A 12,898-nucleotide genomic window follows, 5' to 3' on the forward strand; every position below is an offset into this window, starting at 1 on the left:
ATGTGTTACCCAGGTCGATGGTGGCTACTCCAGCTGCACAGTTAACCATAGTTCAATGCCCTCCCTAACACAAACTTCAGTCCATTTTAATTTTCCCTTCCTTAAGTCGTCAATATTGCTGAGGCTCTCCGATATTGAAATAGCACCCCAGCTTTGTACATAACGGAGAAATACTGCCCGTACCTCACGTGGGAAACCGCGGTTCAAGTGCCAGCCGTGGCATAAATTTTAATTCATTGTCTCGGCTTCTATCCTCGAGACTCAATGTATCTCCACGAAAACGTAATTCCGACAGATCCCAGCATTCAACTGCGCACAGTAGCTCACTTTCTGCCTACACAATTTTATGCTTGTCTTAATATTAGCCTTCATTCGTCTGACCAGCAGACATCTTCTCTCTATCTCACTTCATTGACCTCCTCTACGTCTAGACTGAGCCTTTGCATTTGTAGTTTTAGACTTTGCAACGTCCCTACCACATTCAGACTTCTGACATTCTACACTCAAACTCCTATACTGTTAACATTTCGTCGGTTATTTAATCACATTCTCACGCTCAGCTGCCCCTTCCCAGTTTGGAAAAATATCACTCACACAATTCCGCAAAATGCAAGAGCTAGCATATATGAGAATTGTAGCACAATCATTTTGACAGCTCATGCATCCTATGTTGTTGACAAGAATAACATGCAGGAGAATGGAAAAGAAAATTGAGAATGTGTTAGATGACGATCAGTTTGGCTTTAGGAAAGGTAAAGGCACCAGAGAGGCAAATGTGACGTTGCGGTTGATAATGGAAGCAAGACTAAAGAAAAATCATGATATTTTCGTAGGATTTGTGGATACGGATGTAAGATGTTCGAAATTCTGAGGAAAATGAGAGAAGGTTCAAACTGCTCTAAGCATTATGGGACTTAACATCGGATGTCATCAGTCCCCTAGACTTAGAACAACTTAAACCTAACTAACCTAAGGACATCACACACATCTATGCCCGAGGCAGGATTCTAACCTGCGACTGTAGCAGCAGCGCGGTTCCGGACTGAAGCACCTAGAACCGGCGGCAGAGAAGGGTAATATACAACAGCGCCAAGTGCCAAGAGGGAATAATAAGAGCCGACGACGAAGAACGAAGTGCTTGGATTAAAAAGGGTGCAAGACATGGATGTTGTCTTTCATCCGAACTGTATATCAAAGAAGACATGATGGAAATAAAAGAAATGTTCAGGATTAGGATTACGGTGAAAGGGTATCAATGATGCGATTCGGTGTATACGTTGCTATCCTGAGTGAAAGTGAAGAAAAATTACAGGATCTGTTGAATGGAATGAGCAGTCTAATGAGTACAGAATATGGAGTGAAAGTAAGTCGAATAAAGACAAATGTAGCGAGAAGTAGCAGAAATGAGAACAGCGAAAAACTTAACACCAGGATTGATGGTCACAAAGTAAATGAAATTAAGGAATTCTGCTAGCTAGACAGCAAACCAACCAATGACGTACGGAGCAAGGAGGACATCAAAAGCAGATTAACACTGACAGAAAGGGCATTCCTGACCAAGAGAAGTCTACTAGAACCAAACATAGGCCTTAATTCGAGGAAGAAATTTCTGAGAATGTACGTTAGGAGCACAGCGTTGTATGGTAGTGAAACATGGGCTGTGGGAAAACCGGAACAGAACAGAATCGAAGCATTTGGGACGTGGTGCTACAGGCGAGTGTTGAAAATTAGGTGCAGTGATAAGATAAGGAACGAGAAGGTTCTGCACAGAATCGGAGAGGAAAGGAATATGTGGAAAACACTGAGAAGAAAAAGGGACAGGACGAGAGGGCATCTGTTAAGAGATAAGGGGATGACTTCCACGGTACTAGAGGACAAAAAGTGTAGAGGAGAACTGAGATTGAAATACCTGCAGCCAATTATTGAGGATGTAGGTTGCAAGTGCTACTCTGAGATGAAGAGGTTAGCACAGGAGAGCAATTCGTGGCGGGCCGCATTAAACCAGTAAGAAGACTGATGAATAAACAGAAAAAAGTAGTAAATCGGCTCTGTCCTGTTTCAGGGAAACATGCCCACAGTAGTTGGTGGCCCTCAACTACGTGCCCTCCTACTCAGAGTTGAAATATTAAAAGTTTTGGTCGGTTTCGTTGTGTAGGGGCTGGGATACGTAGTTGCCGCATTGCTCGCCACATACTGCTGAGTCTACAGTACACTACAAGAATACACACATGAATCGAATGGTCGAAGGTTTGTATCGCTCGGCAATTACGAATTATGAAAGTAACATATAAATTTATAAATGAAAGACTGCAATTAAATAAAAACTGCAGGTACTATCTTAACGACTTTAAATGAGAAGTACGATAGTAGAAGTACTTTTGAGAATGCGGTATATTTCTGCAAAAGACTTATTGGTGTCGTTGGTCCAGCAATTAAATAAAATATAAGTTGAATAACAGGGAAACAATAGATTCCTACTGCGCGTAATTAGTTACGAACAACGACATAGCTCGCGAGATATTCACTTCTAAGCGGATACTACGTCTCCACTGTAGAAGGCACGGAAATCTCACAAGTGCACAACTCGGCACTACGGAGTATTTCTACCCGCCGCGACCACGCGCAGACCGCTCCACACTCTGCCAGTCTTTGCCACGACTGCGCGCCCGTCGCCGTCCTGTTCCGAACTGCCGTCTCCCGTGCGACCGTCCCTCGCGCCGCACCGTCCACCAGCTCTCCGTGTCCTCTCCGGAGACGACGCCCCCATCCAGCCTCCCCATCCACGAGCGCTCGCGCCATGTCTGCAAACCAACGCACACACACACACATATTTAAGCACATACGAAATACTGGATTTACATTTAAATATTTGAAATTAAATAAATATTCCTACGGCTGGACCATAAACACGCTCTAACACACGTTATTAGATACATAAACAAATTAAATAAACATATATCAAAGTAATAGCAACAAAAGGTAGGCCAGTAGCCTAATGTCTCTGTGCTTTCTAAACCACAGTAAATATTTAAGCAATTTCTTCATGAATAGTAGATATCGGACATAAACAAAAACATAGGTGAATAAATATATTTATAAGCATGCTGATACCGTTTATTTGTGTAACTGTGGAGTACTTATGGCCTGACGCGATCGATAGTAATCGGCCACTTTGACCTCCAATAACTCATGTACTATTCAAGTTACATGCCTGTAAATCATACCAATTTAGGTTTACACTCATACCATTCTAAAGACACGGCGATCGACAAATTCGGAAGAAGCATTTATATTTTCGAAATTCGTTACTGGGTGTTACGTGTATAATTTACGCTCAGTACTAAACTTTAAACTAATAAAGATATTGAAAATCCGATCACACCATCAGAATCGACGTGCAAATAATAGTAATGTACATGTTTGTTTTTGACGTGTCATGATTCATCTGGCTACTATTAATTTCTATACGAACTGTGAGATGTCTGCCATTAAGGTTTCACGAAGTGCGCCATCTTTGGCTCTCCCGGCGTAGAGCGTCACCAAGAAAGTCCCAGCCACGCGGCTGGACCGGCCGTTGTGAAGCACACGCGGTTGCTAGGCTAACGTCTGGGACCACGTGGCTGCTGCCGGGCCGCGGCTTTGACGAGCATCCAGTGCGGCCGCCCCAACTCCGACCACAGAATACTTCCAGGGCGCAACAACTCGCCCGTTACCTCACTAGTTGAATCTGGATGCCATGGCTGAGACTCAAATGGATGTGATCATGGATGCGACCTCAATTTAGTTTTATTCTCTGGTACAGAATTTTTTTAGTAGTAACAACATATGTGCCCGAACTTTACAATTTTGACTTTTAAAATCCATACCAATATCCGTTATTTCATTAAGGGAGAAGTTGCTACATATTCGTCATTGTAAATGCTGATGCTTACGTTGTTTACAGGTTCTGCATGGGGCCGAGGGTAATCAGCAGGTACTTCAGCAAAGGTTGTGCACGGATAGCGGCCTAGCGTAGCATCTTATGTACAGCTGAAGTAAGGAACTACAGTGTATTCACTTTATAATAAATAAAAGTTGATAGTCTCCATTGTTTTCAGTGCTGCTCCAATCCCACAAGCCACGATGTTTAAAATCACAGTCCATAAAATGTCCTACGGATTCCAAACACAAGAAAGATTTGTAAAATTTAATATAATTGATACGCCCATCATGCAGTTTACAGTGTGTTTATGAAGGCGTATATACGCATTGAAAAAGCTTCTGACAGGTTTATAAAATTTCTTTCTTTCCAAACATTGCACGATACACTATGTGATCAATAGTATCCAGACACACTCAAAAACGTACATTTTCCATATTGCATTGTTTTTCACATACGCATTTTGCTGCCACCTACTGCCAGGTACTCCATATCAGCGACCTCAGTACTCATTAGACATCGTGAGAGAGCAGAATGGGGCGCTCTGCGGAACTCTCGGACTTTGAATGTGGTCAGGTGAATGGGTGTCACTTGTGTCACACGTCTGTACGCGAGATTTCCACACTCCTTGTAAGTAGGCTGTTTATGTTTTCTTATTGGCAACGTTACGTAGCGCTCTGTGTGCTAGTTTGCATTGTTGTCTGCCATTGTAGTGTTGGGCAGCGGCAGCTGGATGTGAACAGCGCGTAGCGTTGCGCAGTTAGAGGTGAGCCGCCAGCAGTGGTGGATGTGTGGAAGGAAATGGCGGAGTTTTGAAATTACATATATTATGACTTTTGATGATATTAAGGTAAATACAGTGTTTGTTCTCTATTAAAATCTTTCATTTGCTAACTATCCCTATCAGTAGTTAGTGCCTTCAGTAGTTTGAATCTTTTATTTAGCTGGCAGTAGTGGCGCTCGCTGTATTGCAGTAGCTTGAGTAACGAAGATTTTTGTGAGGTAAGTGATTTGTGAAAGGTACAGGTTAATGTTAGTCAGGGCCATTCCTTTGTAGGGATTTCTGAAATTCAGATTGCGTTGCGCTAAAAAAATATTGTGTGTCAGTTTAAGCACAGTCTTGTGTAATTTGTTCTAAGGGAAAGTTTCATCCTAAATATCCGTAGGTCCACTGTTTCCGATGTGATAGTGAAGTGGAAACGTGAAGGGACACGTACAGCACACAAGCGTACAGGCCGATCTCGTCTGCTGACTGACAGAGACCACAGACAGTTGAAGAGGATCGTACTGTGTTATAGGCAGACGTCCATCCAGACCATCACACAGGAACTCCAAACTGCATCAGGATGCACTGCAAGTACTATGACAGGCGGGAGGTGAGTAAACTTGGATTTCATGGTGGAGCGCCTGCTCATAAGCCACACATTACGCCGGTAAATGCCAAACGACGCCTCACTTGGTGTAAGGAGCGTAAACATTGCACGATTGAACAGTGGAAAAACGTTGTGTGGAGTGACGAATCACGGTACACAATGTGGCGATCCGATGGCAGGGTGAGGGTATGGCGAATGCCCGGTGAACGTCATGTGCCAGCGTGTGTAGTGCCAACAGTACAATTCAGAGGCTGTGGTGTTATGGTGTGGTCGTGTTTTTCATGGAGGCGGCTGGCATCCCTTGTTGTTTCCTGTGGTACTATCACAGCACAGGCCTACACTGATGTTTTAAGCACCTTCTTGCTTCCCACTGTTGAAGATAAATTCGGGAATGGTGATTGCATCTTTCGACACGATCGAGCACCTGTTCATAATGCACGGCCTTTGGTGGAGTGGTTACACGACAATAACGTCCCTGTAATGGGCTGGCCTGCACAGAGCTCTGACCTGAATCCTACAGAACACCGTTGGTATGTTTTGGAACGCCGACTCCGTGCCAGCCCTCACCTACCGACATCGATACCTCCCCTCAGTTCAGCACTCCGCGAAGAATGCGCTACCATTCTCCAAGAAACATTCCAGCACCTGATAGAACGTATGCCTGCGAGAGTGGAAGCTGTCATCAAGGCTAAAGGTGGGCCAACATCATACTGAGTTCCAGCATAACCTATGGAGGGCGCCATGAACTTGTAAGTCATTTTTAGCCAGGTGTCCGGACACTTTTGATCACATAGTGTACATTTCGTGTACCGATATTTTGGACTCACATCGCGGCGGATATCCACTCCTGAGCTTAATTACTGTTTATTAGTTTTTCGTTCTGTCTCAACTGATGGTCTCTGGAGTTCTTTCCCTATTTCCACCAGACTTGCTTACATTTTTAGCTCTACCCATGTTTCGATGTTACTTTACTCTCCTGTCTTGTAAAAATTCTTGTAAAATTAAATTCATTTCAGATGGAATTCAAATGGAATACGGAAATAATTCTCATGCATAGAAAATATTGCCGTCACATTTCATATCCATCAAGGCAGGATCGCACAATTAATTGAACTCGAACTACGTTCCACTGGAGAGACGTACAAAGCGACAGGAGACTGGTAAGCTTTCGAGAGTACAATAACCTAGAGTCCGGTTGAATGTCGTACACGAAGGATGCCGACGTAGTCTGTGAATGAGCTATACACATTATCAAGAAATATCAGCATAATTCCTGAAATGGGCCTCCAACACATAACGAGGAAAAGCTTAATCACCAGTACATTTAAAATACGAAGGCATATCAGGCATGTGACTAGAAAAGATTTGGAACTGAAGACAAACATTCCGATGAAACGATGTGTTTATCGGCTCTTGTAATTGAGACATTATCTACAACTTGTTTTAGTTCATTGAAGAAAGGGTCCACACTAACACTGGGTGATTAAGATATACGTAAAATAACTGATTTCTTGTTGATGTCAAGTGTTGTTAATTCAGTATCAGATTTTTGAAAGTGTTTCTGTTCACTTACGGTATCAAGTTCGTTCCTTGATATAACTTTGCTCCTTTTCTGATAGAAATGAACCATCCTCCAGCTCTTGAAGCAGATCTACAGGAAGACTGTCATTTCATACAATGATAATGCTATACAGGGCAGTACACTAACACTAACACATTCTTCACTTGCAGCGTTATAGGACAAAGTAAAATATGAATGAAACAAAACCGTCTGGCAGGCAGGGAAATGCTTCTAACAGCAAACTGATGCTCCCCTTCAGCAACTGCTGTACGATAGATGATCCATAACAATAATAAATGTCTGGAAGTAAAAGAACTACACACAATTCATTCAATAAGTACTTCGTAACAGCTGAGGAAATAAGTTTTTATCTTATTCATTTCTTTGTGAATGAGGTCAATGGAACATATGAATAACTGACTGGCTGCCCGTAATACAGTGAGCCGTAGAAACTGGTATAGGCATGCGTATTCAAATACAGAGATATGTAAACAGGAAGAATACGGCGCTGCGGTCGGCATAGCCTGTATAAGACTACAAGTGTCTGACGCAGTCGTTAAATCGGTTACAGCTGCTACAATGACAGGTTATCAAGATGTGAGTTTGAACGTGGTGCTATAGTCAGCGCACGAGCGGTGGGACACAGCATCTCCGAGGTAGCGATGAAGTGGGGATTCACCCATACGACCATTTCACGAGTGTACCATGAATATCAGGAATCTGGTAAAACATCAAATCTCAGACATCGCTGCAGCCAGAGAAAGATCCTGCAAGAAAGGGACCAACGACGACTGAAGAGAATCTTTCAACGTGATAGAAGTGCAACACTACCGCCGATTGCTGCATATTTTAAAGCTGAGCCATCAACAAGTGTCAGCGTGTGAACTATTCAACGTAACATAATCAACATGGCCTTTCGGAGCCAAAGGCTCACTGTGATCCCTTTATGACTGTACGACACAAAGCTTTACGCCTCGCCTGGGCCCGTCAACATCTGTCACATGACTGGAAACGTGCTGGCTGGTCGGACAAGTCTCGTTTCAAATTGTATCGAGCTGATGGACGTGTAGTGGAATGGAGACAACCTCACGAATCCATGGACTCTGCATGTCAGCAAGAGACCAGGTTGGTGGAGATTGTGCAGTGGTGTGGAGCGTGTGCATTTGAGGTGATACGGGACCACTGACACGTGCAAATACGACTCTGACATGTGACACGTATGTAAGCATCCTCTCTGATCACCTGCATCCACTCATGTCCATGGTGCATTCCGACGGACTTGGACAATTCCAGCAGAACACTGCGACACCCTATATGTCCAGAATTGCTATAGAGTGGTTCCAGGAACACTTGCGCTGGCTACCACACTCCCCACACCTGAACATTACTGAGCATATCTGGGATGTCTTGCAATGTGCTGTTTAGAAGAGATCTCCACCTCCTCGTACTCTTACGGGTTTATGGACAGCCTTGCGGGACTCGTGGTGTCGGTTCCCTTCAGACATTAGTCGAGTCCCTGCCACGTCGTGTTGCGGCACTCGGGCTTGCTCGCGGGGTCCCTACACCATATTAGGCAGGTGTACTATGGCGATCTTCCAGAGACGTTCGTTCACTCTAATAACACAAGTAATGACTGCTCAGTAAAAAAATGTTGAAGCTGGTAGGCTTTCAAGAGCATTGGACAAAATGTTAGTGAGTCCCGTAGACTCATAGACAATACTGTGTGGCACCACCTCATTTCGTCAAGGGAGAGATTCCAAGAGTTTCTTCGGGTGCACTAGATCAAGCTAGAGACATTCAGTGATGTTGGGGAGCCAAAAGCTGTGAGACTGCGAGAATGATGATTGCACAAACAGCTACAGACGTGTGTTATGGGACAGCTATCGTGTAACGTAGCGGACAATTCGAGGTACGACACACTGACGGACTTCAAGTAACCAGAAAACCATGTGACCTGCCCTGGGAAAAAAGGTGTTGCCGTATTGGAATATGCAAAGGTGCACCACGTGCTCATAATAAGGTGTGGGAAAAAGTGCAAAACTTGGTATCGATAATGTTGAAATAAAGATCAGCGTTCGTGTTCGAGGTGATGTGACTGAATGGTCGCAATCTATGATTCGAGAAACACCCATAAAACATCAAAAAACCACCTCCGGCCTCAACTATACCGTCCACACGCTGCAGGCTACGCGCCTCATAGAGCCGTCGGTCCAATCAACGGCCTGCATTGTTTGAAAAGGGGCAAAGTCGAAACTCGTCGGAACGTGCTACTCCCTACAGTCGTGTAACGTCCAGTTGCGCCGTTGTGTGGCAAATCGAAGACGTGCAGCTTTACATGCCGTTGCGAGGGATGGACTTTATGGACTTTAGCGAGGTTTCCTACTCCAGTTTGCCACTGCGTGGAGTTCCCTTCACAATCATGGCTCAGAAACTGACTGGGAAGGGCAAGCATTGACTAACAGCTGACATTTCTGTCGAGTTTGTAGCAATTTTGTGCCGTATTAAATGTTTGCGAGATGGAAATCATTCCTTGCAGACATGTTGTAAAATACGCCTTGATACGCCAACAAATCAGGCAACTTCATTCACCGTGTAGCTATTGGCAGCTCCAAACACGGCAGCAGCTTTCTGTCACATCTCCACGCAAACAGATCTTTCGGTGTTCATTCAACACAAACGAGTGGCACATGTCATCGACAGTTGCGTCTGCACACTTTGTATCGCTTCTGTTGTGTGCGCAAATCGGTAGGAGTTGTCGCTATGACACAACGTGACGTCACACCACTGAAGTGTCACTGACTAGAAGATGTCTCCAAGAGTGGGCTCGAATTTTTGAAACCGTTATACAGTGATGGTCCAAGGCGTCACACCCTGCAGTCGTTCACACTGGTGGGCCCTCGTCTGTGAGTGATCTATGAAAAGAATTTCTGAATTTCTTGAGTAGCTCTACTCTAGCTTTGAGTAGGTTCGTATCCCGATACAGACTTAGAATTCTTTTATTTTTTAATCTTTATTGAAATCACTTTGATCGTTGTTTTTATTCAAAGAACAGTTTTAAATGTAACATTTTTTATGCCTTTCAAACGTCAACTTATTTACACTGTTCATTCTTTCAATTGCTCTCATTTTTTCTTCCTAACATTCTTTTACCACTTGGGATACTTGTGCATGTGAATTTAATTATTGTGATTTATTGGTTACGATTTAATTTCTTTCCTTTTATCATCTTATATTCTCGTCCATGTTATTGCCTTCATTATTTTTATTCCTGACTTTGATACATACAGTTTTACTTATAACCCTTCTTTCGTCTTAATTTGCATCTGCGTTGTTTTGTACATAGTGCAATAAGAATTTTTTTGTAAATGTCAATGTGGCAGTTGCCATCCTAAAAATCTATGCACCTTGTAACAAAAAACATGTTTTTGACACCATACCACAGTCAATAGGACTAGGTTTTTTTTGTCTTTTGTTTTTTTGAATGATAAAATGGCATTTTAAAGCGTTTAAATATTATGATAGATAAATTGAAAATAATGAAATTCACATGCACAAAGATTCGAAGTGGAAAAAGAATGATGAGAAGAATTACAACTGAAACAATTAATACACTGATCAAAGTAACGTGATAGTGGAATAAAAATTTAAAAAATCACTTTCCTTCCAGTTAATTGAATAAAAATAACACTTAAATCAATACACCATGTTAACAAATTTCTCTTCTTCAGAAATGCTTTCCTTGCCATTGCCAGTCTACATTTTATATCCTCTCTACTTCGACCATCATCAGTTATTTTGTTCCCCAAATAGCAAAACTCATTTACTACTTTAAGTGTCTCATTTCCTAATCTTATTCCCTCAGCATCACCCGACTTAATTCGACTACATTCCATTATCCTCGTCCCTTCAAGACACTGTCCCTTCCGTTCAACTGCTCTTCCAAGTCCTTTGCTGTCTCTGACAGAATTACAATGTCATCGGCGAACCTTAAAGTTTTTATTTCTTCTCCATGGATTTTAATACCTACTCCGAATTTTCCTTGTTTCCTTTAATGCTTGCTCAATATAAAGATTGAATAACATCGGGGAGGGGCTACAACCCTATCTCACTCACTTCCAAACCACTGCTTCCCTTTCATGTCCCTCGACTCTTATAACTGGCTTCTGGTTTCTGTACAAATTCTAAATAGCCTGTCGCTCCCTGTATTTTACCCCTGCCACCGAACTTGAAAGAGAGTATTCCAGTCAACATTGTCAAAAGCTTTCTCCAAGTCTACAAATGCTAGAAACGTAGGTTTGCCTTTTCTTAATCTAGCTTCTAAGATAAGTCTACATCTACACCTACATCTACATCCATACTCCGCAAGCCACCTGACGGTGTGTGGCGGAGGGTACCTTCAGTACCTCTATCGGTTCTCCCTTCTATTCCAGTCTCGTATTGTTCGTGGAAAGAAGGATTGTCGGTATGCCTCTGTGTGGGCTCTAATCTCTCTGATTTTATCCTCATGGTCTCTTCGCGAGATATACGTAGGAGGGAGCAATATACTGCTTGACTCTTCGGTGAAGGTATGTTCTCGAAACTTCAATAAAAGCCCGTACCGAGCTACTGAGCGTCTCTCCTGCAGAGTCTTCCACTGGAGTTTATCTATCATCTCCATAACGCTTTCGCGATTACTAAATGATCCTGTAACGAAACGCGCTGCTCTCCGTTGGATCTTCTCTATCTCTTCTATCAACACTATCTGGTACGGATCCCACACTGCTGAGCAGTATTCAAGCAGTGGGCGAACAAGCGTACTGTAACCTACTTCCTTTGTTTTCGGATTGCATTTCCTTAGGATTCTTCCAATGAATCTCAGTCTGGCATCTGCTTTACCGACGATCAACATTACATGATCATTCCATTTTAAATCATTCCTAATGCGTACTCCCAGATAATTTATGGTATTAACTGCTTCCAGTTGCTGACCTGCTATTTTGTAGCTAAATGATAAAGGATCTATCTTTCTGTATATTCGCAGCACATTACACTTGTCTGCATTGAGATTCAATTGCCATTCCCTGCATCATGCTTCAATTCGCTGCAGATCCTCCTGCATTTCAGTACAATTTTCCATTGTTACAACCTCTCGATACACTACAGCATCATCTGCAAAAAGCCTCAGTGAACTTCCAATGTCATCCACAAGGTCATTTATGTATATTGTGAATAGCAACGGTCCTATGACACTCCCCTGCGGCACACCTGAAATCACTATTACTTCGGAAGACTTCTCTCCATTGAGAATAACATGCTGCGTCCTGTTATCTAGGAACTCTTCAATCCAATCACACAATTGGTCTGATAGTCCATATGCTCTTACTTAGGGTCAGTATTGCCTTAGGTGTTCCCATATTTCTACGGAATCCAGACTGATCTTCCGCGAGGTCGGCATCTACCAGCTTTTCCATTCGTCTGCAAAGAATTCGCGTTAGTATTTTGCAGCAGTGACTTATTAAACTGATAGTTCGGTAATTTTCGCATCTTTCAACGCCTGCTTTCTTTTGGATTGGAATTATTATATTATTCTTGAAGTTTGAGGGTATTTCGCCTGTCTGATACATTTTGCTCATCAGATGGTAGAGTTTTGTGAGGACTGGCTCTCCCAAGGCCGTCAGTGGTTCCAATGGAATGTTGTCTACTCCAGGGGCTTTGTTTCGACTTATGTCTTTCAGTGCTCTATCAAACTCTTCCTGCAGTATCATATCTCCCATTTCATCTTCATCTACATCGTCTTCCCTTTCTATAACATTGCCCTCAAGTACATCGCCCTTGTATAGTCCCTCTATATACTCCTTCCACCTTTCTGTTTTCCCTTCTTTGCTTAGAACTGGGTTTACATCCGAGCTCTTTTCTCCAAAGGTCTCTTTAATTTTCCTGTAGGCAGTATCTATCTTACCCCTAGTGAGATAAGCCTCTAAATCCTTACATTTGTCCTCTAGCCATCCCTGCTTAGCTATTTTGCACTTCCTGTTTATCCAGGTCCCATCTCCTTAAATTCCCACC

At 42.9% G+C, this 12,898-nt stretch overlaps 2 protein-coding genes across 2 annotated transcripts in view; one reads left to right on the forward strand and one right to left on the reverse strand.

Annotated features, from left to right (window-relative positions):
* LOC126108930 (uncharacterized) overlaps positions 1–4,080 on the forward strand; it is a 102,993-nt gene extending 98,913 nt beyond the window's left edge. Inside the window, exon 6 of the mRNA XM_049914300.1 lies at positions 3,944–4,080. Coding sequence (XP_049770257.1) covers positions 3,944–3,966 — 23 coding nt within the window. The 3' untranslated portion in view covers positions 3,967–4,080. The remainder of the gene's footprint in view (positions 1–3,943) is intronic.
* The window catches only part of LOC126108932 (speckle-type POZ protein-like), a 333,552-nt gene that overhangs the window by 197,384 nt on the left and 123,270 nt on the right, over positions 1–12,898 (reverse strand). The gene's annotated exons all lie outside the window — the stretch shown is intronic.

This window comes from Schistocerca cancellata, chromosome 11 (assembly GCF_023864275.1).
Source record: "Schistocerca cancellata isolate TAMUIC-IGC-003103 chromosome 11, iqSchCanc2.1, whole genome shotgun sequence".
Lineage (NCBI taxonomy): Eukaryota > Metazoa > Arthropoda > Insecta > Orthoptera > Acrididae > Schistocerca > Schistocerca cancellata.